The 23,123-nt window shown below is 50.3% G+C and overlaps 1 protein-coding gene across 1 annotated transcript in view; it reads left to right on the top strand.

The window, feature by feature from the left end:
• SYNE2 (spectrin repeat containing nuclear envelope protein 2) overlaps positions 1-23,123 on the top strand; it is a 407,300-nt gene that overhangs the window by 375,630 nt on the left and 8,547 nt on the right. Inside the window, exons 102-107 of the mRNA XM_060261546.1 lie at positions 2,404-2,472; positions 3,555-3,694; positions 6,957-7,077; positions 10,599-10,810; positions 19,482-19,682; positions 21,031-21,159. Coding sequence (XP_060117529.1) covers positions 2,404-2,472; positions 3,555-3,694; positions 6,957-7,077; positions 10,599-10,810; positions 19,482-19,682; positions 21,031-21,159 — 872 coding nt within the window. The remainder of the gene's footprint in view (positions 1-2,403; positions 2,473-3,554; positions 3,695-6,956; positions 7,078-10,598; positions 10,811-19,481; positions 19,683-21,030; positions 21,160-23,123) is intronic.

Genomic DNA, 23,123 nt, shown 5'->3' on the forward strand with positions numbered 1-23,123 from the left:
AAAAGCCCTGATTCAAGGGCAGATTTCTGGGAGTACCACTTCAGATTGCAGATGGAGTATGAGCATCATGTTTTGGGAGTGTTCCATGTTTTAAAAAAGAAATTCTCCCTGCAGGCAGAAAACTAGCACCCCAGGGAAAGCACAATGGCCTTTCTTGCTAACTTAAATCCCAGCGTGGTGTAGTGGCGAGAGCTGTCAGGCTAATGTCCGGAAGATCCAGGTTCGAATCCCTATTCTGCCGCAGAAGCTGGCTGGGTGACCATGGGCCAATCACAGTCTCTCATCCTAACCTTCCTCACAGGGTCGTTGTGAGAATTAAAATGAAGGAGAGGAGAATGATATAAGCTGCTTTGGGTCACGATTGGGGAGGAACATAAGAACATAAGAGGAGCCATGTTGGATCAGGTCAATGGCCCATCCAGTCCAACACTCCATGTCACACAGTGGCCAACCAAGTGCCATCAAGAGGTCTACCAGTGGGGCCAGAAGCCCTCCCACTGTGCCCCTCCCCCAAGCACAAGAATACAGAGCATCCCTGCCCCAGACAGAGAGTTCCAACGATAAGTTGTGGCTAATAGCCACTGATGGACCTCTGCTCCATATGCTTATCCATTGCCCTCTTGAACTGTCTATGCTTGTAGCCACAAGGAAGGCAGAGTTATAAATGAATTAAATAAATTAAATAACAATACATTTGACGAGTAAGTTCTCTAATGGACGGTTGCCTCGTCGATGTGTCAGCGTGGTATAGCCAAGGTGCTTCTTTGCCTAAGTCTCTTTGTGCAGAACCAGAAATGCAGGAGGGCAGGTACCGTAACAGAGAAACATGTCGCAGAATGGCTTGACGTATATCCTGCTGTGTGAGTTCTGCTGCCTTTCCCCAGGCTCCTTTGCCAGAAGGATTTCTGGAGGTTCTAACACAGGCTGCAGCTAGGATAGGAAGAGAAGGGGAAGTTGTGCATGCATGCTCTTAGCACAGAAAGGGATTCCTCCCCCCCGCTCCCCCCACATTAATACTGTGTTGCAGAGTGGGAAGCTGCAGTGTTGCGGTTCAAGCTCTGCTCACGACCTGAGTTCGATCCTGGGTTCAGGTAACTGGCTCAGGGTTGACTCAGCCTTCCATCCTTCCGAGGTCGGTAAAATAAGCTTGCTCCCCGTAATGGGTACTCATGGCAAACCTCCCTGTAAAAAGTCTGCCGTGAAAATGTGATGATGCAATGTCACCACAGAGTTGGAAATGACTGGTCTTTGCACCTTTACCTTTATTTTCAGTTGGGCATGACTGGCTATCTATCTATCATCTATCTATCTATCTATCTATCTATCTATCTATCTATCTATCTATCTATCTATCTATCTATCTATCTATCTATCTATCTATCATCTATCATCGATAGTTATAGATATAGATAGATACAGATAGATATAGACAGGGCATTTTGTAGCAGGGACTCTTTTGCATATTAGGCTACACACCCCGGATGTAGCCAATCCTCCTGGAGCTAACAATAGGCCCTGTAAGAAGAGCCCTGTAAGCTCTTGGAGGATTGGCTACATGAGGGGTGTTCCTGCTACAAAAAAAAAAAAAAAGCCCTGGATACAGGTATATTAAATCCTCAGGACTCTTTTTAATTTTTCCCTCTTAGGGTACGGTCACACATTGAGCCCCACAGATCAGAATTCTGGCCTGAGTTCTGACTACTCACTTGCAGATAGGCAGGCAAAAGAGGAGAGAAGCGCTAGGGGCTACATTTCTCCATCTCTTCTTTAGCTCTTCTGACCTTTCTTCTAAGGGGCTAATATTTCCCTTTGCAGAGGGGAGCAGCACAGATAATTAGCCATGAAGGAGAGAAATATTGAGAACTAGATAATGGACACAGCCTTTGTGTGCAGCTGTGATAGCTGCAAGAAACCTTCACATTCAGAGACAGCAGTTTGGTGCTTCATGTTCAGAGAGCCAGTTTGGTGTAGTGGTTAAGTGCATGGACTCTTATCTGGGAGAACTGGGTTTGATTCCCCACTCCTCCACTTGCACCTGCTGGAATGGCCTTGGGTCAGCCATAGCTCTCACAGAGTTGTCCTTGAAAGGGTGTCTGTTGGAGGAGGGGGAGGTAAAGGAGATTGTGACTGCTCTGAAACTCTGAGATTCAGAGTATAGGGCGGGATATAAATCCAATATCATCTTCTTCTCTAAGGGCGAAATAGCAAGTCATGGCCTTACTTGTTCTGTCTTCCAAGCCAGTTTTCCACAGGCGACTGGCAAGCCAGCGATGGGAGCGATGGATCTTTCACCCAATCCCGTGCTAGTGGGGTACATGGAGGGAGGAAAAGGGAGGGAGAGAGAGAGAAAGAGGGAATCTTTTTTCTTCAGAGCGGCAACTGGTGTCCTTATTCTTTTTCCAGATATAGAAATCCCTGAAAATCCCGAGGCCTATCTTAAAATGACCACAAAAGCTGTGAGAGCAGTTTCGGGTAGGCCCCTGCCGCTGCATGTATCCCAACATGACCAGTCTCCCCATGGCGCACGCTCTGCTCCTCACACCTCTCTCATGCACTCCCTGGCTTGTGTCGACACCATGCGCCAATTGTGGTCCATGGTGGATTATTTTCTTTTTTTAAAAACGCTGCACCGCGCACACCTGCGTCTCCACGTTTCCCATCATGCCATTTGTCAATCTCCATTCATATGAAACGGGGTAAATTTTTGAGGGAGGGGATTTTCTCAGGAAAAAAAAATACAAAAAAAGAGAGTAAGATTCAAGAATAAGAACAGTGTATTCCTTCAAGCATCATTACGACCGTAAATTCCATGAAACGGAGGTCCTGTTTTCCTAGCTCACCTTGAGAGCTAATACTGTTTCTTCAATGCATCCGGCCTGTTGATTTTTTTTCCTAACTCGTGAATTTCTGATTTAAGAAATGTCAGAATTTCACGTTGTTTGTTTTTTAAACCGGCTGGTATCTCAAATCTCCTATGCCTACAGTTTTCATGGAACAATGCCAGCAAAATGCATTCCCGTCATCATCATCCTGCACAAAATCACGCCCCCCCCCCAAATGGTTGCGGGACTGACATTCTGCTTTGCTATTCACCACTAGACCTGAAAGCTCTCTCTAGGTGGGGGTTCGCCAACATTTCTGAGCCTGTGGGCACCGTTGGGCTACTGGCTAACCTTTGAAAATGACCCCTCGCTAATGGTAGGGGCAGGCCTCGGTCTCAGAAGTCTTTTCCCTGCTTTTTGGTGTTGTCGTTAACTCATACAGTCTCTGTCTGCGGGTATTTTCAGCTGGGGAAAAAAGAGAGAAAGAAACCCATGTCCTGTACCTGCATGGCTCTCATTCCATCGCCCACCCTCCGAAGCACTGCTGACCTGTGTTTGCAAACAAGCATGCTTTGCAAGGGAAATGGTGGGAGTCACTGTTTTTTTCCCCATGCCATAACTGGGTGCTGCCTCTTTGGTGGAACGCTTTTTGTTTTCTTAAGGGGAAAAGCTCCGTCCGGCGTCTCATTTTGGTTTTCTCTCTGTGGGTTTCTTTATGTTGCTGTGCAATAGGAAAATCTGCATCCGAACCTCATGTGTGGCACTCGCCCGATGGCTCCGCTTGCCAGAAACACCTGTATAACCAGGGGGAGATGGTTAGAAATGTCTTGCCGAACAGCCCGGAGACGAGCACACCCTTCAAGCCAAGCTACGTGAGTCTTCATAGCGGGCACTTGGATTATGGCAAAGGGACAATTTGCATCATGTCCACACATGACATAGCAGGAAGACAGCTTGGGAAGTGGGAAATTGGGAAAGGAGAAGAGGTGCGTGTGTGAGCCAGTTTGATGTAGTGGTTAAGTGCACAAACTCTTGCCTAGGAGAACTGGGCTTGATTCCCCACTCCTCCACTTGCAGCTGCTGGAATGGCCTTGGGTCAGCCATAGTTCTCGCAGAGCTGTCCTTGAAAGGGCAGCTTCTGGGAGAGCTCTCTCAGCCCCACCTACTTTACAGGGTGTCTGTTGTGGGAGGGGAGAAGATATAGGAGATTGTAAACCGCTGAGACTCTGATTCAGAGAGAAGGGTAGGGTATAAATCTATGGTCTTTAACCGCTTTCCATTCCAAATTCTCTGCTTTCCTCTCACTAACTTCCCCAGTCATCACCACCACGAAGTTCCCAAAAGATGCTTCCCCCAGAGCACCATTTTGGAATGTTATTGGTGGAGGGGAGAGATTTGGAGCAGGAAAATCATGGAAGGCAGCACACACACTACAGACAAAGGAAGCTTTGACTCTTAAAAGCTCATATTCCAAAAAATCTTCCTGGTCTCTGTGGCGGGCCGGTCCTGTGTCTGCTAGATGGCTCCGGTCCTGCTCACCCCTTCCCGGTATGCTGACCTGAAGGGGCCATTCCACTTTGCTGCCTTAGGGTATTCGATGCCCCCACTGTCCCTCTCTGGGCTCTAGTTAGGCGGGACAGCCTCCTAACCTCCATCTGGACTTGCTAAGAACCCTTCTTGGGGCTTCTTATGGATCTTTGGGGCTCCCCTGGAGAGTTGGCAACTAGCTGCTTTGCCACCACTCTCCGCACTAGGGGTTCCCCTAGCGCATTCCAAACGGCAGGGGAAACTGTGGCACAGGGGGACTCCACTTTTAACAAAGTGTTTATTTACAGTGTATAAGTATGTACAGGCATTTCTAAAAGTGAACAGAAGAAATAAATCAAAGTAGAAAAAAATGACACCCCTTCTCTCCCTGTTGTAATACTTGCCTTAACTGGATGTCATGCAGGGCAGGCACCTTACTTAGACTGTTGCAAGCCTGACCATACCTTCCTGAGTCTGTAGCCAAACTCACTGACTGACTGACTCAACTGAGGGCTTCCCACCCAAAATCTCCTATATAAAATCCAGTTCCTGCCCAGGAACTGGTTTACATCTCTCGCAGCATTCTGGGAGACAGGCCTCAAGGACTTCCTGTCTCTTTAGGAGTCCCCCCCACCCTGCCTAGGCTTCGCAATCCCCAGGTCCCAGCGGGGGATCCCCCGGTTTTACAGGCTTCCCCCCTCCCCCAGCCAGCTGGCCGGCGGGGGAAGCCCCACCCCCACAGCCATTATGCACCTCCATAAACAATTCCCATAGGGAATGATGGGGAATTGATCTACGGGTATCGGGGGCTCGGGGGGGGGGGCTGTTTATTGAGGTAGAGGCGCCAAATTTTCAGTATAGCATCTAGTGCCTCTCCCCAAAATAACCCCCAAGTTTCAAAAGGATTGGACCAGGGGGTCCAATTCTACAAGCCCCAAAAGAAGGTGCCCCTATCTTTCATTATTTTCTATGGAAGGGAGGCGTTTTAAAAGGTGTGCTGTCCCTTTAAATGTGATGGCCAGAACTCCCTTGGAGTTCAATGATGCTTGTCACACCCTTGCTCCTGGCTCCACCCCCAAAGTCTCCTGGCTCCACCCCCAAAGTCCCCAGATATTTCTTGAATTGGACTTGGCAACCCTACCCACCCCCACCCCCCACCCCCAGAATTGCTGGTTCCAGGCAGGAGGAAGAGACTAGGCCAAAGCCTGCCTCAAGTTTGATAGCCTCTTCCTGCCAACTCCCAGATAACCATAGCCTAAAATGGTGTTTCTTCACAGTCTCCAAGGCTGTACTAGAATCAAGTCTGGCTCTTCTCTTGCAGACCAACATGGGTACCCTCTGGAACACACGCATGCATCTTCTATATGCTGTACTGAGCTCTTTTTTTAAAATTTTAGTGATGATGGAATAAAAATGTAATCGATAAAGGTAAATGCAGGGCGTGAGACTCCCCCAAAAATACCCCTGGCTTTGATTTCCAGAGCCAGCTTTCTGCTGTCTTAGCTGTTCTGGGTGTAGGTGGAAAGACCACGGGGAGATATCAGAAGGTGCTGCTGAGAAAACGCACCAAAAGGGAAGGCAGCGTCTGCTGGCATCTCTGATGGGTAGAGCAGAGAAGGTCTGGGGTGGGACCTTTCAATGCAATGAGGACAGAAGGGGCAACAGACTCACTGTTCATAGGTTCCTGAACTTGTAATGAAGAAGAAGTCGATAAGGCTTGAAATTTAATCAGAAAAGTTTCCAGCTCAATATTAGGAAGAACTTCCTGACAGAGTGCTTCCTCAGTGGAACAGGCTTCCTCCTCGGGAGGTGGTGGGCTCTCCTTCCTTGAAGGCTTTTAAACAGAGGCTAGAGGGCCATCTGACAGCAGTGAGGATCCTGTGAATTTAGGGGGAGATATTTGTGAGTTTAGAGCGGTTCCTCAGTGGAGCAGGCTTCCTCGGGAGGTGGTGGGTTCTCCTTCCTTGGAGGTTTTTAAACAGAGGCTAGATGGCCCTCTGACAGTAATGAGGATCCTGTGAATTTAGGGGGAGATATTTGTGAGTTTAGAGCGGTTCCTCAGTGGAACAGGCTTCCTCGGGAGGTGGTGGGTTCTCCTTCCTTGGAGGTCTTGAAACAGAGGCTAGATGGCCATCTGACAGCAATGATCCTGTGAATTTAGGGGGGGGGGGATTTGTGCGTTTAGAGCGGTTCCTCAGTGGAGCAGGCTTCCTCGGGAAGTGGTGGGCTTTCCTTCCTTGGAGGTTTTTAAGCAGAGGCTAGATGGCCATCTGACAGCGATGAGGATCCTGAGAATTTAGGGGAGGTGTTTGTGGATTTCCTGCCATTGTGCAGGGGGTTGGACTAGATGACCCTGGAGGTTCCTTCCAACTCTATGATTCTATAAGAAGGATTGTTGGCCCAGGATAACACATTGGCTCAATAACCTTTCGGTTGTCTTCCGTAACAGCAGTAGGAATTGCTGGAGGAATTGCTGCAAGCGAGCTGGCAACATAGAGAAGGCCTCACAGAGAACTGCAGTAGCCCGCACTTTGGCAGGCTGCCCATGGCCAGGTGGCACATGCTTTGCAAGCATAACTCTGTAATTTGCCTTTTGACCTATTCCAGGTAAAACAACTCAGCAGCAGCAGCGTGGACAGCATCAAGGAGATCTCTGGGATCTTGCCCAGTGAAGAGCCTCCAAGCAGCCAACGTCTCATTGATGTTGCAGCTGCAGAGAAGCAATCAGGTACATCAGCAGTGTTTCCTATGAGATTTCTTCCCTGCTGTTTTCTTTCTTTGTGCGAGTGTGTAACAAAGGGGAGCGGGCTAGCAGTTCAGTGGTAGAGCATACAGAAGGTCCCAGGTTCAGTCCCCATCATCTCCACTTCAAAGGATCCGGCGATAGGTGATGTGAAAGACCACTAGCTGAGAGCCTGAAAAACCACTGCCAGTCTGAGTAGACAATACCCATCTTGATAGACTGATGGTCAGTATACAGTGGCTAGGATGGAACCGTGGCTTTGTAGTAGAGCATCTGCCTGGCGTGCAGGAGGTCCCAGGTTCAATTCCCATCATCCCCACTTCAAAGGATAGGTGATGTGAAAGACCACTAGCGGAGATCCTGGAGAGCCAGTGCCAATCTGGGTAGATAATACCTGTCTTGATAGGCCAGTGGTCAGTATACGGTAGCCAGGGGTGGAATTCTAGCAGGAGCTCCTTTGCGTATCAGGCCACACTCCCTTGATGGAGCCAATCCTCCAAGAGCTTACAAGGGCTCTTTTTTGTAAGCTCTTGGAGGATTGGCTACATCAGGGGTGTGTGGCCTGATATGCAAAGGAACTCCTGCTAGTATTCCATCCCTGATGGTAGCCAGGATGGGACTGTGGCTTTCTGGTAGAACATCTGCTTGAGATGCAGGAGGTCACTGTCACCATTAGTTGAAAGGATCAGGCAACAGGGGATGTGAAAGACCTCTGCCTGAGACCCTGGAGATCCATGAAGTGGGGCTGTAGCTCAGTGGAAGAGCATCTGCTTTGCATGAAGAAGGTCCCCGGTTCAATCCCCAGTGTCTTCAGCTAAAAAAGGACCAGGCAGGAGATGATGTGAAAGGCCACAGCCTGAGACCCTGGAGAGCTGTTGCCAATCTGAGTAGACAGTACTGACCTTGACGGACCAAGGGTCTTGTTCAGTATAAGGCAGCTTCATGTGATTAAACTGATTGAATTCAGACTATGATTAAATTCAGTGACTAAATTCAGATTAAATTCAGGCAGTGCTCTGCAGAATGGTCTGCAATGCGTTATCTGCCTCTAGACCAGGGGTCCTCAAACTACGGCCCGCGGGCCAGATGCGGCCCGCTGAGGACGTTTATGCGGCCCGCCGGGTTATGGCAAAATCAGACCGGAAGTGACATTTGACCTAAACTCGCGTTAGCAACGCACACTTCCGGCACTGGACTGAGGCGGCGGAGACAGAGTGTGAGGTGATACCGAGGTGAGGTGAGTTCCCAGGCCGGGGTGTGTGGTGTGGGGAAGGGAGAGAGATGCAGAAGACGGAGAACTGACGGCCCGCGGCCTTGTACAGTAACGGCAGTCCGGCCCTCCAACAGTCTGAGGGACAGTGAACTGGCCCCCTATTTAAAAAGTTTGAGGACCCCTGCTCTAGACAATCGTCCCTTCAATTACACAGGGCTTTGTGGAATAATAGAAGCAAAGAAGGAGAAGGCTCCCTGCCCCAACTTGCTTGCAGTTAAAAGTTCAAAATGGAGGGAGAAACCAAAGAGAGGGAAACAGGAGTGTAACGAAAAGGAACAGATGCGACTCCATGCCGTTCAGCTTCATTTCAGACTCAGGAGTTCAGCCAAAGGCTGTGCAGAGAAGATATATAGTATTACTAGGTAATATTACCTAGTTTTAGTATTACCTGTCCTAATGCTGCATACCCCCACTTAGATTCCAGAAATGATAGCCATTTGGGTAATTGGAGTAGAGAGCCAGTTTGGTGTAGTGGTTAAATGTGCAGACTCTTGTCTGGGAGAACCGGGTTTTATTTCCCACTCCTCCACTTGCACCTGTTAGCATGGCCTTGGGTCAGCCAGAGCTGTTGTAAAAATTGTCCTTGAAAGGGCAGCTGCTGTGAGAGCCCTCTTAGCCCCACCCACTTCACAGGGTGTCTGTTCTGGGGGGAGAAGATATAGGAGTTTATAAGCTGCTCTGAGTCTCTGATTCAGAGAGAAGGGCGGGATATAAATCTGCAGTCTTTTTCTTCTTCTAATTGGAGTGGGCTATATCCTTTGGCAGAAGAATCTCTTGAATCAGAGGAGGGATTCTTGCACCAGGGTAACCTGCTGCTGTTAGCCAAGCACAGTGGCAGGATACAATCCAGACGTTCTAGCTCAACAACCTGCCAATTGTCTGCTTCTTAAAGAGCAGAATTACTTTTTTGAGTTAGTGTATTACCATAGGGGATAACAACCTATGCAGTCTTTAATAAATGCTCCATCTCAGTCTTGGTAGCTCATCCATCGGTCAGTGCAGCCAATCCACTGTAGCAAAGGCAATCAGTGGCTGCTTGCCAGGGTGACTAAAGGAAATATCCACATTCAGAGGCAGTAAGCCTTGGAATCCTAATGCCAGGAAGCAACATCAGGGGAAGGTCTCAGACTCTATGCCCTGTTGTTGGCCCTCCAGAGGAACTTGTTGGCCACTGTGTGAGGCGGGATGCTGGACTAGATGGACCACTGGTCTGATCCAATAGGGCTCTTCTGATGTTCTAATGAAGGCCTCAGCCTCTCTGCCCTGTTGTTGGTCTTCAAGAGGAACTTGTTGGCCACTGTGTGAGGCGGGATGCTGGACTAGATGGACCACTGATCTGATCCAGCAAGGCTGTTCCAACGTTCTTATGAAGGCCTCAGCCTCTCTGCCCTGTTGCTGGCCCTCCAGAGGAACTGGTTGGCCACTGTGTGAGACAGGATGCTGGACTAGATGGGCCACTGGTCTGATCCAGCAGGGCTCTTCCAATGTTCTAATGAAGGCCTCGGCCTCTCTGCCCTGTGGTTGGCCCTCCAGAGGAACTGGTTGGCCACTGGGTGAGACAGGATGCTGGACTAGATGGGCCACTGGTCTGATCCAGCAGGGCTCTTCCAATGTTCTTATGAAGGCCTCGGCCTCTCTGCCCTGTTGTTGGACCTCCAGAGGAACTGGTTGGCGGCTGTGTGAGACAGGATGCTGGACTAGATGGGCCACTGGTCTGATCCAGCAGGGCTCTTCCAATGTTCTTATGAAGGCCTCGGCCTCTCTGCCCTGTGGTTGGCCCTCCAGAGGAACTGGTTGGCCACTGGGTGAGACAGGATGCTGGACTAGATGGGCCACTGGTCTGATCCAGCAGGGCTCTTCCAATGTTCTTATGAAGGCCTCGGCCTCTCTGCCCTGTGGTTGGCCCTCCAGAGGAACTGCTTTATATGTTTATTTTCCCATTTTTTTTTGGGGGGGGGGGGAATATTAGAAAGATTGTCAAATCTTAGAGTTCAGCCAAATTCTCAAGGGGGGGGGGGGTTGAACAATTGAGCCCAGAAGCAAGTTGTTGTTTTTTGGGGGGGGAGGGGGAGGTAAGAAAGAGCACAATAAAATGTAGAGGTTCCGGAGCTCTGCTCCTGTGAGCTCCTGCCCAAAACGAGGCCTGTCTAGAAATAATATTAATTCTCCTATGTTGTGTTCAGAAGTTCCGGGTTTTGTTTTTTTAACATTGACAAGTTTACAATCTCCGCAGGAGTCATGGAGAGGTGGGAGCTCCTCCAAGCCCAGGACCTCAGCAATAAGCTGAGAATGAAACAGAATCTGCAGCAGTGGCAGCAACTGAACTCTGACCTCGCCAATATCAACGCTTGGCTGGATCAAATGGAGGGGGACCTAGAAGAGCTGCAGAAGGAAGATCCGGTCACCAGCATCCAGACCATTGAACAAAGGGTCAAGAAGCTGAAAGTGAGTCATTACACGGCACGGATGAGGCTTGTGCTGCTTTTTGTGCTTTGTTTTTCTCCAGTTTGCTCTCGCTAGCATTAGAAAAAGTGTTCCTTTGTGGGTGGAGGGGAAGTGGAATGGTATGGGACATACAGGCTACAGTTCAATCTTACCAGATCCGGAAAGCTAAGTAGGATCCATACTTGGATTGGAGACCACCCAAGAAGACTCTGCAGAGGAAGGCCACCTCTGCTTCTCACTCGCTTCTCACTTGCCTTCAAAACTTATTTTTAGGGCGGCCATAAGTAATTGCAGTTTGAAAGCACTTACATATGTGGGGGTAGGGAAGAAATTTGTTTGGTGTAGAAAGCCAGTTTGGTGTAGTGGTTAAATGTGCAGACTCTTATCTGGGAGAACCGGGTTTGATTCCCCACTCCTCCACTTGCAGCTGCTGGAATGGCCTTGGGTCAGCAATAGCTCTAACAGAGGTTGTCCTTGAAAGGGCAGCTGCTGTGAGAGTCCTCTCAGCCCCACCCATCTCACAGGGTATCTGTTGTGGGAGAGTCCAAGATTCTAGGTGGAGGGCGGGATATAAATCCAATATCTTCTTCTTGTTGTTGCAAGAAGAAAACTAGCGTGGCAGAGAGCAGCCTTGGGTATCAACTTTCCTCCTGATGTGGTCTTTTAAAACCAAAATTCAGAGAGTATTTGTCATGACCTAGGCTGTGCCTTAGAGGCCTGTGGGTCCAGGAAAGCCTGAGTGGTAGCAGAAGCCCTGTAAAGTTTTGGCGCCGTTTTGGACCAATCAGAGAAAGAGGAGGGCTTGAATAAAAGGTCTGGGAGGTAGAAGCCTTGGTGCTTTTCTTAGGAGTCAGGGCAGAGGAAGGGCTACTGCAGGGAGGAGACCCTCACCCTGAGAGGAAGGACGAGTAGGCCCAAGTCTGACTGAGACAGTCTAGGAACAGTAAGGGCATTTGTTTCTTTCCCCTTCATCCCTTTTACTGCATATGCCCCAGCGAGCACTTCGGTCCGGGTCTCAAAACCTGTTGACAGTCCCCAGCATCAGAGAACCGAGGCTCAATTCAACAAGAGCCAGGGCCTTTTCCATTACCGCCCCTAGCTAGTGGAATGAGCTGCCGGAAGAAATCAGGGCCCTGTGAGAGCTTTTGCAGTTCCGCGAGGCCTGCAAAGCGGCACCCTTCCGCCATGCGTTTTCATAATGATAACATCTGCAGCAGTGGGATTGGCCCATAGAAACATCACCGATGGTCTGCCTCTTTATGTTATCGCGATCCTGGGAGCTCTTAGAATGGTTAACCGCCGTTCGAATCGCTCTCCAAAACCTCGATACCAGTATAAGCAGATGTTTTTTTAGAAATTGTTTTTATGTTTTATATTTTTATGTTTTTATATTTTTATTGTTTTAAATTTTATTTGGTCACACAATGTAACTGTGTGACCTCTGATTTGTGAGCCACCCCTGAGCCTTCCTCGGCAGGGAGGGTGGGATATTAATCAGATAAAGGAAGGAAGGAAGGAAGGAAGGAAGGAAGGAAGGAAGGGAGAGAGAGAAAGAAAGAAAGAAAGAAAGAAAGAAAGAAAGAAAGAAAGAAAGAAAGAAAGAAAGAAAGAAAGAAAGAAAGAAAGAAAGAAAGAAAGAAAGAAAGAAAGAAAGAAAGAAAGAAAGACAGACTGTTCAATGCACCTTGCTTGTTTCTATTGCACTGAATTGATCTGTTAAACAAACCTTTTGTTCTGTTGTTCTCTCTGCCTGGCCCTCACGCCTATTATTCGACCTAAGCTAAAGGAGACCTGAAGGGCTTAGAAGGAAACTCTGTGTCAGAACTTGTAACTTTATTATTGCTAGCTTAATGAAGAACCAGTATAATTGATGGTTGGCAAGTATGCGTAGAGGGGACCTGAGCGTTGAACCAGACCGACCCCATATTGTAACCTTTCTTAACCTGAAGTGCCTGAGTAGTAGTTAACCCTGCCCCGATGGTATCCAAAGTATTTGGGGGCTGTAGACTGAATAATGTTGTATCTCTGTACTTTCTCACACTGACACCCTTTGAAGCCGAATCGTGTGGCCTTCAGAGTAAGGAGGCAACGTCTTTGCTGATAGCACTGGTGGGAAGACAGATGTGCCTGTAACGGTGTGAATTAAAGCTTTGTGGGTTGTTTGTTTTACTATATAAAACTGGGCCAGTGCTGGCTCTCGCCATCACTGTTATCTTGTACCTTGTATCTAACAGTTCTTAGTTCTCTCTAATAAAATCCTAGCTTGGAAACTAAGTATGGGATCTGCCTGGAGTTCTTAAGTTCTGACATTATAACAGTGATCCCATTGTTTCGGAGCTTATCTGAACTGGAAACCCGGCCCGATGGCTGCAAAGGTTCCAGACAACGGAGAGCCCACCACTCCAACGGAGGACCCGCCGCTCGACCCGAAGGTGACGGGGGTGAGGCGCAAGATTAAGGTGCCCGCACCTTTCTCGGTGGACGCGTTCGCCGCACCCCGATCCTGGAGCCCGCGGAAGTCCACGGCGGCGATCGACGCGGCGGAGCAGCGGTACAGAAGTATGCTGGGCGACGGGGCAAGCGGAGACGGAGACGACGACCAGGGCGAAGGTCCAGAACCGCGAGGCGGGGACGACCCGGTCCGGAGCCTCCGCAACGACCTGTTCGACTATGTACGGGAAATTCACAACGACGTACACGCCTCCCGAGTTATGATGGCCGAGGAGATGCAACAGAACCTAGGCGCGATCTACGACCAGCTCCGCACCTTGCAGACGGCGGTCCTGGGGATCCCCGTGGGAGGGCTGCCGCTGGGGCAACCGCCCGTGGCCCCACCGGCCCCGCTGGCTCCCGCGCCGCCGGTGGTGCCCGCTCCAGCCCCACCGGCCCCACAACCAGTGGCGCCTCCGGCCCCGGGGGCCCCCGCGCCGCCGGTCCCAGCACCTCCGGCGCCGCCAGTTCCGGCGCCCCCGGCGGTCCCCGTGCCCGCACCGCCGGCGCCGCCGGCCCCAGCTGCACCAGCCCTACCGGCCCTGCCGGCCCCGGTGCCCCAACCCGCGGCACCCCCGGCCGCAGGGGGGGGGAGAGAGCTGAAAATTACATTCGACGGGAGCCCAGAGGACGTGGAGTACTTCACCATACAGTGCGACACGTTCTTTACCCACTGGGGTGCAGACTACCCGACCGAAGCCAGCCGAGTGTACCACATTGCGTCCCGACTGAGAGGTCCAGCCCGCAAATGGTACGTCGGGCTGTTCACCGCGAGGAAGCCCGAGCTAGCAACCGTAGCGGGGTTCCTGCACGCCATGCTCCGCCAGTACGGCGACCCGCTCCGCGAGGAGAAAGCCATCGCAGCCCTCCAGCGCATCGAACAAGGCAACCGATCCATTCGCGAGTATGCCACGGAGTTCCTGGGCTACTGCGCGGCAGTGAGAGGGTGGAACGAGATTATGAAATATACTGCTTTTTGTAACGGGCTGAACCCGAACGTCCTCGACCGCTGCTACAGCCACGGGCGACCCGACACCTTGGTCGGGTGGATCCAGCTAGCCGGAGAGGTCGAGACCAACATCCAGCACGTGGGGCTTCGCCGACAGCAACTGGCGAAGAAGGGGTTGAAATCCACACCCACCAAGGCGGAGGGGCGACGGGCCCCGACAACCTCGACCCCCACCACTGCCCGAAAGTGTTACCGGTGCGGCGACCCGGACCACCTCGCCTCCAACTGCCCAGCCAAAGCGGGGTCCACCCCGCCGACAGCCAGGCCAACCGCATCGGGGCCCAAGAAGAAAAAGAGTAATCGGCCGAAAGAGCCCGGACGGGGCTCCGTCGCCACCACCTTGGCGACTGACGAGGATTTTACCGCCGAACCAGAAACCGTGGAAGAATCGACCGGGGAGTCGGACGACACCGAGTCGGCGGGAAACGACAACGACCTGCTTTAATGGGTGCCGCGAAGCAGGTCCAGCAACAGCCGGCACTCCTCACGGTGAGAGCCACTGGGGGTTTATTGTTTATGGCCGTAACCCTTCTCAACCCGAACCTAAAACGGTTCATGCATGCCCGAGCACTAATCGACTCGGGGTGCAACCGGGACTTAATCACCCCCCGCCTAGTAGAGGCGCTAGGATTAGCCACGTCCCCCCTCCCGCTACCCATGCTTTTCCAGCAGATGGACGGGGGGCCCATGAGGGGAGAGCCATGTAAGCTAGAAACGCAGGCGGTCCCCGTTGGGACCGAAGAGCATTGGGGGATCGAAACTTTTGTAATTGCCCCCTCTTGCTCGTTTGATGTGGTGATGGGCTCGGGTTGGCTCGCCCGCCACCAGCCAGACATAAGGTGGGAGGAGCAGATCGTCCGATTCCCGGACTGGAGGTGCGAACACCACCATTGGCGCCCCGAATGGGGGCCGCATCCGCCTCCCCGGAATGAGCGAGCCTGCCTCACCCTCGAGGAGGTCGCCTCGATCCCCAAAGAATACCGGGACTTAAAACTGGCCTTTAGTGAGAAGGAGGCGGATGAGTTACCACCTCACCGCCCCACGGACTGTGCAATCGAACTGATCCCGGGGCAACAACTGCCAAAAGCGAAACTGTACTCCATGGGTTGGGCGGAGAAAGCGGAACTCCGCAAATTTTTGGACAAAAACCTGAAGCGGGGGTTCATACGACCGGCAACAGCCCCCCATGCTGCCCCCGTCCTCTTCAGAAAGAAAAAGGATGGGTCGCTTAGACTTTGCACAGATTTTCGCTCGATAAACGGGATTTCGATGTCTAATGCCTACCCGATCCCATTGATTAAGGACCTATTGAATACTGTGGCCACAGGGAAAATATTCACAAAACTCGACCTCCGAGACGCGTACTTCCGAGTCCGCATCAGGGAGGGGGACGAGTGGAAGACCGCGTTCAATACCCCGCTAGGACAATTTGAGTACTTGGTTATGCCTTTCGGGCTACAGGGGGCCCCTGGGGTATTCATGAACTTTATCAACGAGGTTCTGCGAGAGTTCCTGTTTAAGGGGGTGGTGGTGTACCTTGATGACATCATTATCTATTCGCCAGATCTCAAGTCACATGTACCACTAGTCAGAAAAGTGTTGAGCACCCTGTGCAAGCACAAGTTGTATGCCAAACTATCAAAATGTGAATTTCACAAGACTGAACTAGACTATCTAGGCTTCCGAGTATCGGGGGAAGGGTTGTCAATGGACCCAGCAAAGGTTCAAGCGGTGCTAGACTGGGAGCCCCCACGAACCCGCAAACAGCTCCAAAGTTTTCTCGGGTTCGCAAATTTTTACCGCGACTTCATAAAGGGGTTCGCCACCATCATGTTACCCCTTACGGAGCTCCTTAAAACAAAGGGGAAGGGGGCCGAGGCAAAAAAGCCGGGCGCGCGCCTAACGTGGACGCCCGAGTGTCAAAAAGCCTTTACAGAATTGAAACGCCTCTTCACCTCGGAGCCCGTGTTGGCCCACCCTGACGAGTTAAAACCTTTCGTGGTTCAATGTGATGCTTCCGACGCCGCCGTCGGAGCCATATTAATGCAAAGGGGGGACAACGGGGTTCTGCGCCCCTGCGCCTACATTTCACGAAAGTTCTCGAACGAGCAGAAAAATTGGTCAGTGTGGGACAAGGAGGCTTTTGCAGTCATGTTTGCCTTGAAAACCTGGCGCTCCTGGCTTGAAGGGGCCAGAGTCCCATTTGAAATCTGGACTGACCACAAAAATCTCGAGGCATTGACCGGGCGCCGCAAAATGACTGCAAAACAAATCCGGTGGGCTGGGTTTTTCGCCAAATTCGACTTTGTACTGAAACACATCCCAGGTACCAAGAATTTCTTGGCGGACGCCCTCTCCCGCCTGCCACAGCACGAGAGCCTCCGCGAGGAGGTGGTGGACTCCCTTATCCCCCCTTCGGCCATCGCGGGGGGGGTCACCACCCGCTCCGGGAAGAGGATCGGCCCCCCGGAGCCGGACCTCTTGTCTCAGTTAGTTGCGGAGACTGCTCGGGAAGCAGACCAACCACCGAACCTCCGTAAAAGCGAGGACGGCCTCCTGTTGCACAACGAAAAGATCTATGTGCCCTCCTCCCTCCGCAAGCAGATTTTAGAGCATTGTCATTCCAGCCGCCTGGCGGGCCATTTCGGCTATGTCAAAACCCTCAACCTCATTACCCGACAGTTTTGGTGGCCTAGGCTCAAAAGAGACGTCTCCGAATTCGTCCTCTCATGTCCCACCTGTCTGATGGCTAAACGAAGAGGGGGTAAACCTCCCGGCCACCTAGTGCCCCTCCCAACAGCCACCCGGCCTTGGTCGGTAGTGTCTATGGATTTCATTGTGGAGCTCCCGCCGTCGCAGGGCAAAACTGTTGTTTTGGTAGTGGTCGATACATTCTCCAAACAAGCCCACTTCATCCCCTGCAAGCAGCTCCCCACGGCTAAAAAACTTGCCCAACTTTTCTTTACACACATTGTACGCCTACACTCGTTCCCAGACAAGGTCATTAGCGACCGCGGGACGCAGTTCGTTGCCAACTTCTGGCGGGAGTTTTGCAAACTTGCGGGTATTGAGCAGGGCCTCAGCTCAGCCTACCACCCCCAGTCGGACGGACAGACGGAGAGGGTTAATAGCCTTCTAGAACAGTACCTCCGCTGTTTCATTAACTTCCAACAGTCCAACTGGGTGGACCTACTCCCATTCGCTGAATACGGCTACAACAACAGCCTTCACAGCTCTACTAAAACCTCTCCTTTCCAAATCATAAATGGCTATGAGGGCAAGCCTTTCCCAACGCTTCCCCTCCCTGCCACCCCCTCAGAACCCACATCGTGCCAACAATGGTGGGAAGGCCTTCGGGAGAGCTGGAAGGGAATTCAGGAGAACCTGGAGGAAGCGAAAAAGGCTTACAAAAAACAGTTTGATAAAAAACACTCTCCTGAATGGGAATTGAGAGTGGGAGACACTGTCTTTTTGTCCACAAAAAACCTCCCCCTTCCTCAGCCCTGCCGCAAACTTGCGTTGAAGTTTCTTGGGCCTTTTAGGATCAAACGAGTAATCAATAAGGTGACTGCAGAACTCGAGCTGCCCAAGTCTCTAAGCAAAATCCATCCTGTTTTTCATTGCAGCTTACTCCGGAAAGACCCTGGTGCCACGTCCTTCCATCCCAGGGCTCCGCCGCCCCCTCCGACGACAGTGAGGGGTCAGAGTCACCATGAAGTCCACGAAATCCTGGACTCCAAAGTCAAACGGGGGAAACTGTATTACTTAATCAGGTGGAAGCACTTCCCCCCGAGCTGTGATGAATGGGTCGAATCTCAGAACGTAGCTGCGCCGCAATTGTTAAAAAAGTTTCACCTGCTGTACCCGCACAAGCCCAAGCCGCCACCCCCCGGGGGAGGGCGCTTAGGGGGGGCAGTATGTCAGAACTTGTAACTTTATTATTGCTAGCTTAATGAAGAACCAGTATAATTGATGGTTGGCAAGTATGCGTAGAGGGGACCTGAGCGTTGAACCAGACCGACCCCATATTGTAACCTTTCTTAACCTGAAGTGCCTGAGTAGTAGTTAACCCTGCCCCGATGGTATCCAAAGTATTTGGGGGCTGTAGACTGAATAATGTTGTATCTCTGTACTTTCTCACACTGACACCCTTTGAAGCCGAATCGTGTGGCCTTCAGAGTAAGGAGGCAACGTCTTTGCTGATAGCACTGGTGGGAAGACAGATGTGCCTGTAACGGTGTGAATTAAAGCTTTGTGGGTTGTTTGTTTTACTATATAAAACTGGGCCAGTGCTGGCTCTCGCCATCACTGTTATCTTGTACCTTGTATCTAACAGTTCTTAGTTCTCTCTAATAAAATCCTAGCTTGGAAACTAAGTATGGGATCTGCCTGGAGTTCTTAAGTTCTGACACTCTGGGCCTTCTCAAGGGGGACCCTTAACCCAGCGATTGGTAACACACAGCCCTGAGTTGTGACAGTGTTTGTGTTCAAAATCATGTGCTTTGTCTTGATTCTAAAACAGTACAATCCATTCTACTACCTGATTCCACTACAGGTGGAGATTAGGCCTTGTGCCTCCTTCTAAATGATGCACTTAAAATTTAGGGGCCAGGCAGATGCACCCCTTAACTGCCCCTGGAGCAATGCAAGCCCTTGACGAGGACAGAGAAAACGTCATTGGACATGGAAATCCACGCAGCGAATGACTGTTGATTGCATGGTAGCCAAGAGCTTTGTAGGTCCAGCCTATAGCAAAGGGCGCTAGTTCCAGCAGGAACTGAATCCAGCAGAGGGGAAATCGTTGCAGGCATTTTCCCCAAATGAATTTGTCAAGCCAAGATTCCCCAAATTTTTGCCAGGTCCCTGTGGTCAGCTGTTTCTTACCTATACAGGGTTGCCAGGTTGTCCCTGGCTGCCGGTGGGAGGGACAGCATAGAGTTTTTTACCAAAATGCTAGAGCGTCCCTGCATGACGTGCCTGGTGTGATTACATCACTTCCGGGTGACGTCGTCATGCCAGGTACATTGGGTGCCACCGGAGCTCTTCAGGGATGCGGCTTCCCTGCTGGCCAATCCTGTGCTGGCAGGTTGGAGACCCAGAAATTGGGAGAAACCCCGCCCCCCCACTCGAGGCTGGGACCCCTAATCCTATATCTGCTTCTTTCCTCCCCAGGAGATGCTCAAGGCCTTTGACAACTACAAGGCCCTTGTGCTGTCCGTCAACCTGACCAGCAGAGACTTCAAGCAAGCAGACAGTACCGAGTCCAAAGAGCTTCAGAACCGGCTCCGGCGGGTCAACTTGCGCTGGGAAAAGGCCACTCATTTAGTGGGGACTTGGAGGAAGGGCTTACAAGAATCCCTGATGTGCTCCCAGGTCAATAGAGAGGCAGCCGGCTGCCTTTGTTTTCTTAGAATGCTGATAGAACATTGCATTTGCGTCATTTGCTAGCAGTTGTGCAAAAATGTTTATGCACATTAGAAGAAAGCGGTTGTTCTTTGAGTGTCTTTCCACCATAAAGAGGCAGGATGGAAACCATGTCATTTATTTCTTTTTTCTTTTTCCCTCTGTTATTTTTACTAACAAAAGAAAACAATGTATTTTTTTATTTTTTTATTTTATCCTATTTTTAGCCCGCCCTTCCTGAGGGACAGGCTCGGGGTGGGTGACATCATAAAAACAATCAACAGTTAAAAATTAAAATATATACAATCTAAAATTACAGAATAACAATAGAGACTAAAATGGCAATTTCTGATTCAATGCAATACATTGCTACATTTACACATAAACAACTGCCTTTTGTGAACAAACACATAAGCATGAATAAAGAAATAGACCATCATTCATGATCAACTATCTTATCTATTATAATGGACTACACTTTTCCTGCTATTGTCGAGCTGAACTTTATTGCATAGAAATTACATATATATATATATATATATATATATATTACATATAGAAATTACATATATATATATTATACATTTTCACTTTTTTATTCTGTATTCTATCTTTTCTTTCTTACTTCATATGTGACATTTTTAGTTTTGAGCTATATAGTCAAAAATACATTCCCTTTTTCTTTAAATTCTAATTTCAGTCTATTGTGCAAATGAGATGTTAGACCAGGGGTGGCCGAACTTGCTTAATGTAAGAGCCACATAGAATAAACGTCAGGTGTTTGAGAGCTGCAAGATATGAATTTCAGATGTTGGAGAGCCGCAAGACAGGCAGGCAAATAAATGGAGGGAGGGAGAGGTGGAAAGAAAGCAGCTTTAAATGCATTCTCCAAGCCACCAACTGGATTGCCTTGAAGAAGTGAATTAAAGAGAGAAATGCCTTCTCCAAGCAGGCCAAAAGGGCAGCGGGGTTTTCAAGAGCCACACAATATATGTCCAAGAGCCCCATGTGGTTCCCGAGCCACAGTTTGGCCACCCCTGTATTAGACCATGTCGCCCATTTCCACCTTGATAGATAGTCTTTGATGTTCTGATCCTTGTGCCTGGAATGATTTCCCTCCTCCCTCAAAGAACTTCCCACCTCAGGAGAACGCTTCTAGAACAAGGGGGGGGGAAGGTGTCATCATTAATAAGACAGATCCAATCCTATGATGTTCACCTGGCCCAGTGTCTGCCCCAGGGCTGGGTTGCATGGCAGTGTTTGCTCATGCACAGTTGTTGTCTGTGTCTCTCACAACACCAAATGCTTGCTCCTGCAGGATTTCCACGAGCTGAACCAGAAACTGCTGCTGTGGCTGGCCGGTGCCGAAACCCGGCGGCATCAAGCGCGGGTTAAGGATCCGAATGCCGATCCCCACGTAATACAGGAGAGTCGGAAAGAATTAATGGTAGGTTTCATTTCATTTCATTTCATTTTACATTTTATTTGATTTATATCCCTCCCTACCCCACCGAAGCGGGCTCAGAGCGGCTTACAACACAGAGATTCTAACAATATAATTCAAATTTTAAATACAATAACAATTTATATAATTAAGAGATTAAAACATTAAAATACATTAAAAATCAGTACATCAATCCAGCACTACGCTATCTATCAACTTCCTTCAGTATTTTGGTAGTTTTGGTGCCGGTCAGTTATAGGCCAATCGGAAGAGGGCTGTTTGAAACGAATGGCAGCCTCTGTCAAGTCGCAGCCAACTTCGGGTGACCCGTCAGGGTTTTCAAGGCACTTGACGTTGTTTGGCTCTGCGTAGTGACCCTGGACTTCCTTGGTGGTCTCCCATCCAAGTACTAACAAGGGTCAACCCTGCTTAGCTGCTGAGAACTGATGAGACCGGGCTAAGCTGGGCCATCTGTGTCAGGACAGCTTGATACTAGAATGCCCAAAACCAGTTCCTTGAGTCCTATCCTGGTAAAGTTGGCTATCGCTCTGGGATAGGGGCTGAAGCTCTGTGGCAGAGGGTGCATTTGGTACATGTTCCAAGTACGGTCCTTGGCCTGTTTACAGCCATGAGAGTGGCATGAAAGAGACACTCTTGCTGCCAGGGTGACACAGTGGTCCTTAGATGCCACAGAGAGAGAGAGAGACAGAATGAGTGAGTGTAGTGTCCTCAGCTCACTTCCAACGTGTGTCCGCATTCAGGTCCTGGCTTGGCCAGGGGTCATTCTGTAGAAAAAGAGGTGTTGGAGCTCATTAGGACAACTCCTTTGCCTATGCCGCACACCCCTGACATCACCGGAAGATGTACTAAATTAGATCAGCTCAGCATCTACCTTTAAATGCTTCTTGAATTAGAATTGTCCTTTACAGAAAATTGTAAATTTGAAAACTTAAGATCTTGGCACCGAAATATTTTTACATTTTATATTACTCCGTGGTTTACAGTTTGAACGTTACACCACTATGTCCACTCATGCATATGCCTGTCTATGTAAGCCGCCCTGAGGCCGCCTTGGAGGGGAGGGCGGGATAGAAATGGAATAAGATAAATAAATAATTATAGGACCATGTAAGAGCCAGTTTGGTGTAGCAATTAAGTGCGTGGACTCTTATCTGGGAGAACCGGGTTTGATTCCCCACTGCTCCACTTGCAGCTGCTGGAATGGCCTTGGGTCAGCCATCGCTCTCGCAGTGCTCTTGAAAAGGCTGCTGCTGTAAGAGCTCTCTCAGCCTCACCTATCTCACGGGGTGTCTGGTAAAGGAGACTGTGACCAATTTGCCTCCCCCCACCCACCGCTGCCAGCGCCCGCCAGCCCATGCTCGTCCTGCCGCAGAAGCCAGCTCCTGCCCGCCCCATCGCTCACCCTGCCGCCGCCGCCAGCTCCCGCTCGCCCTGCTGCCTGCCACTTGCCTCCCCCCTTGCTCCCGCCTCCCACTCGCTTCTCCCTCCCCCCGCTCGCCCTCCCTTTGAGCTTACTCGCGAGTGATCCTGCGCATGCCGCCTACTCGCAAGTGGGTAGCAGGCGTGGGCTACTCACGAGTAGGCGGCAGGCACGGGGGCGGAGTTGTGCTGCCCTGAAAGGCTCGGGTCGGTCCTGATTGTGACCAAGGAGACGTGAGGACCCAGGCAGTATAATGACAAAATGAAGTCTATTTTTAGCGCTCTAAAACGATAAGTAGGTGACAAAAGATTATGAAAACGGTAAAGGTTGGTGCAAAGCAACAAAAGCCCTGACGCGTTTAACTATACAGCCCCTTCTCTAACAACCATCACTCACTCTCTTGGGTAAGGGATCTTTTCCTACTGCCTCTTCCAGAGAGCCCTCCTTCTTTGCAACCTCTCCAGAAAAGAACACCCCCTGTCTGGGCTTGGCCCTTTTATGTTCTCCTCCCAGACCCCACCCCTCT

The sequence above is a fragment of the Heteronotia binoei genome, chromosome 21 (genome assembly GCF_032191835.1).
Source record: "Heteronotia binoei isolate CCM8104 ecotype False Entrance Well chromosome 21, APGP_CSIRO_Hbin_v1, whole genome shotgun sequence".
Classification (NCBI taxonomy): Eukaryota; Metazoa; Chordata; class Lepidosauria; order Squamata; family Gekkonidae; genus Heteronotia; species Heteronotia binoei.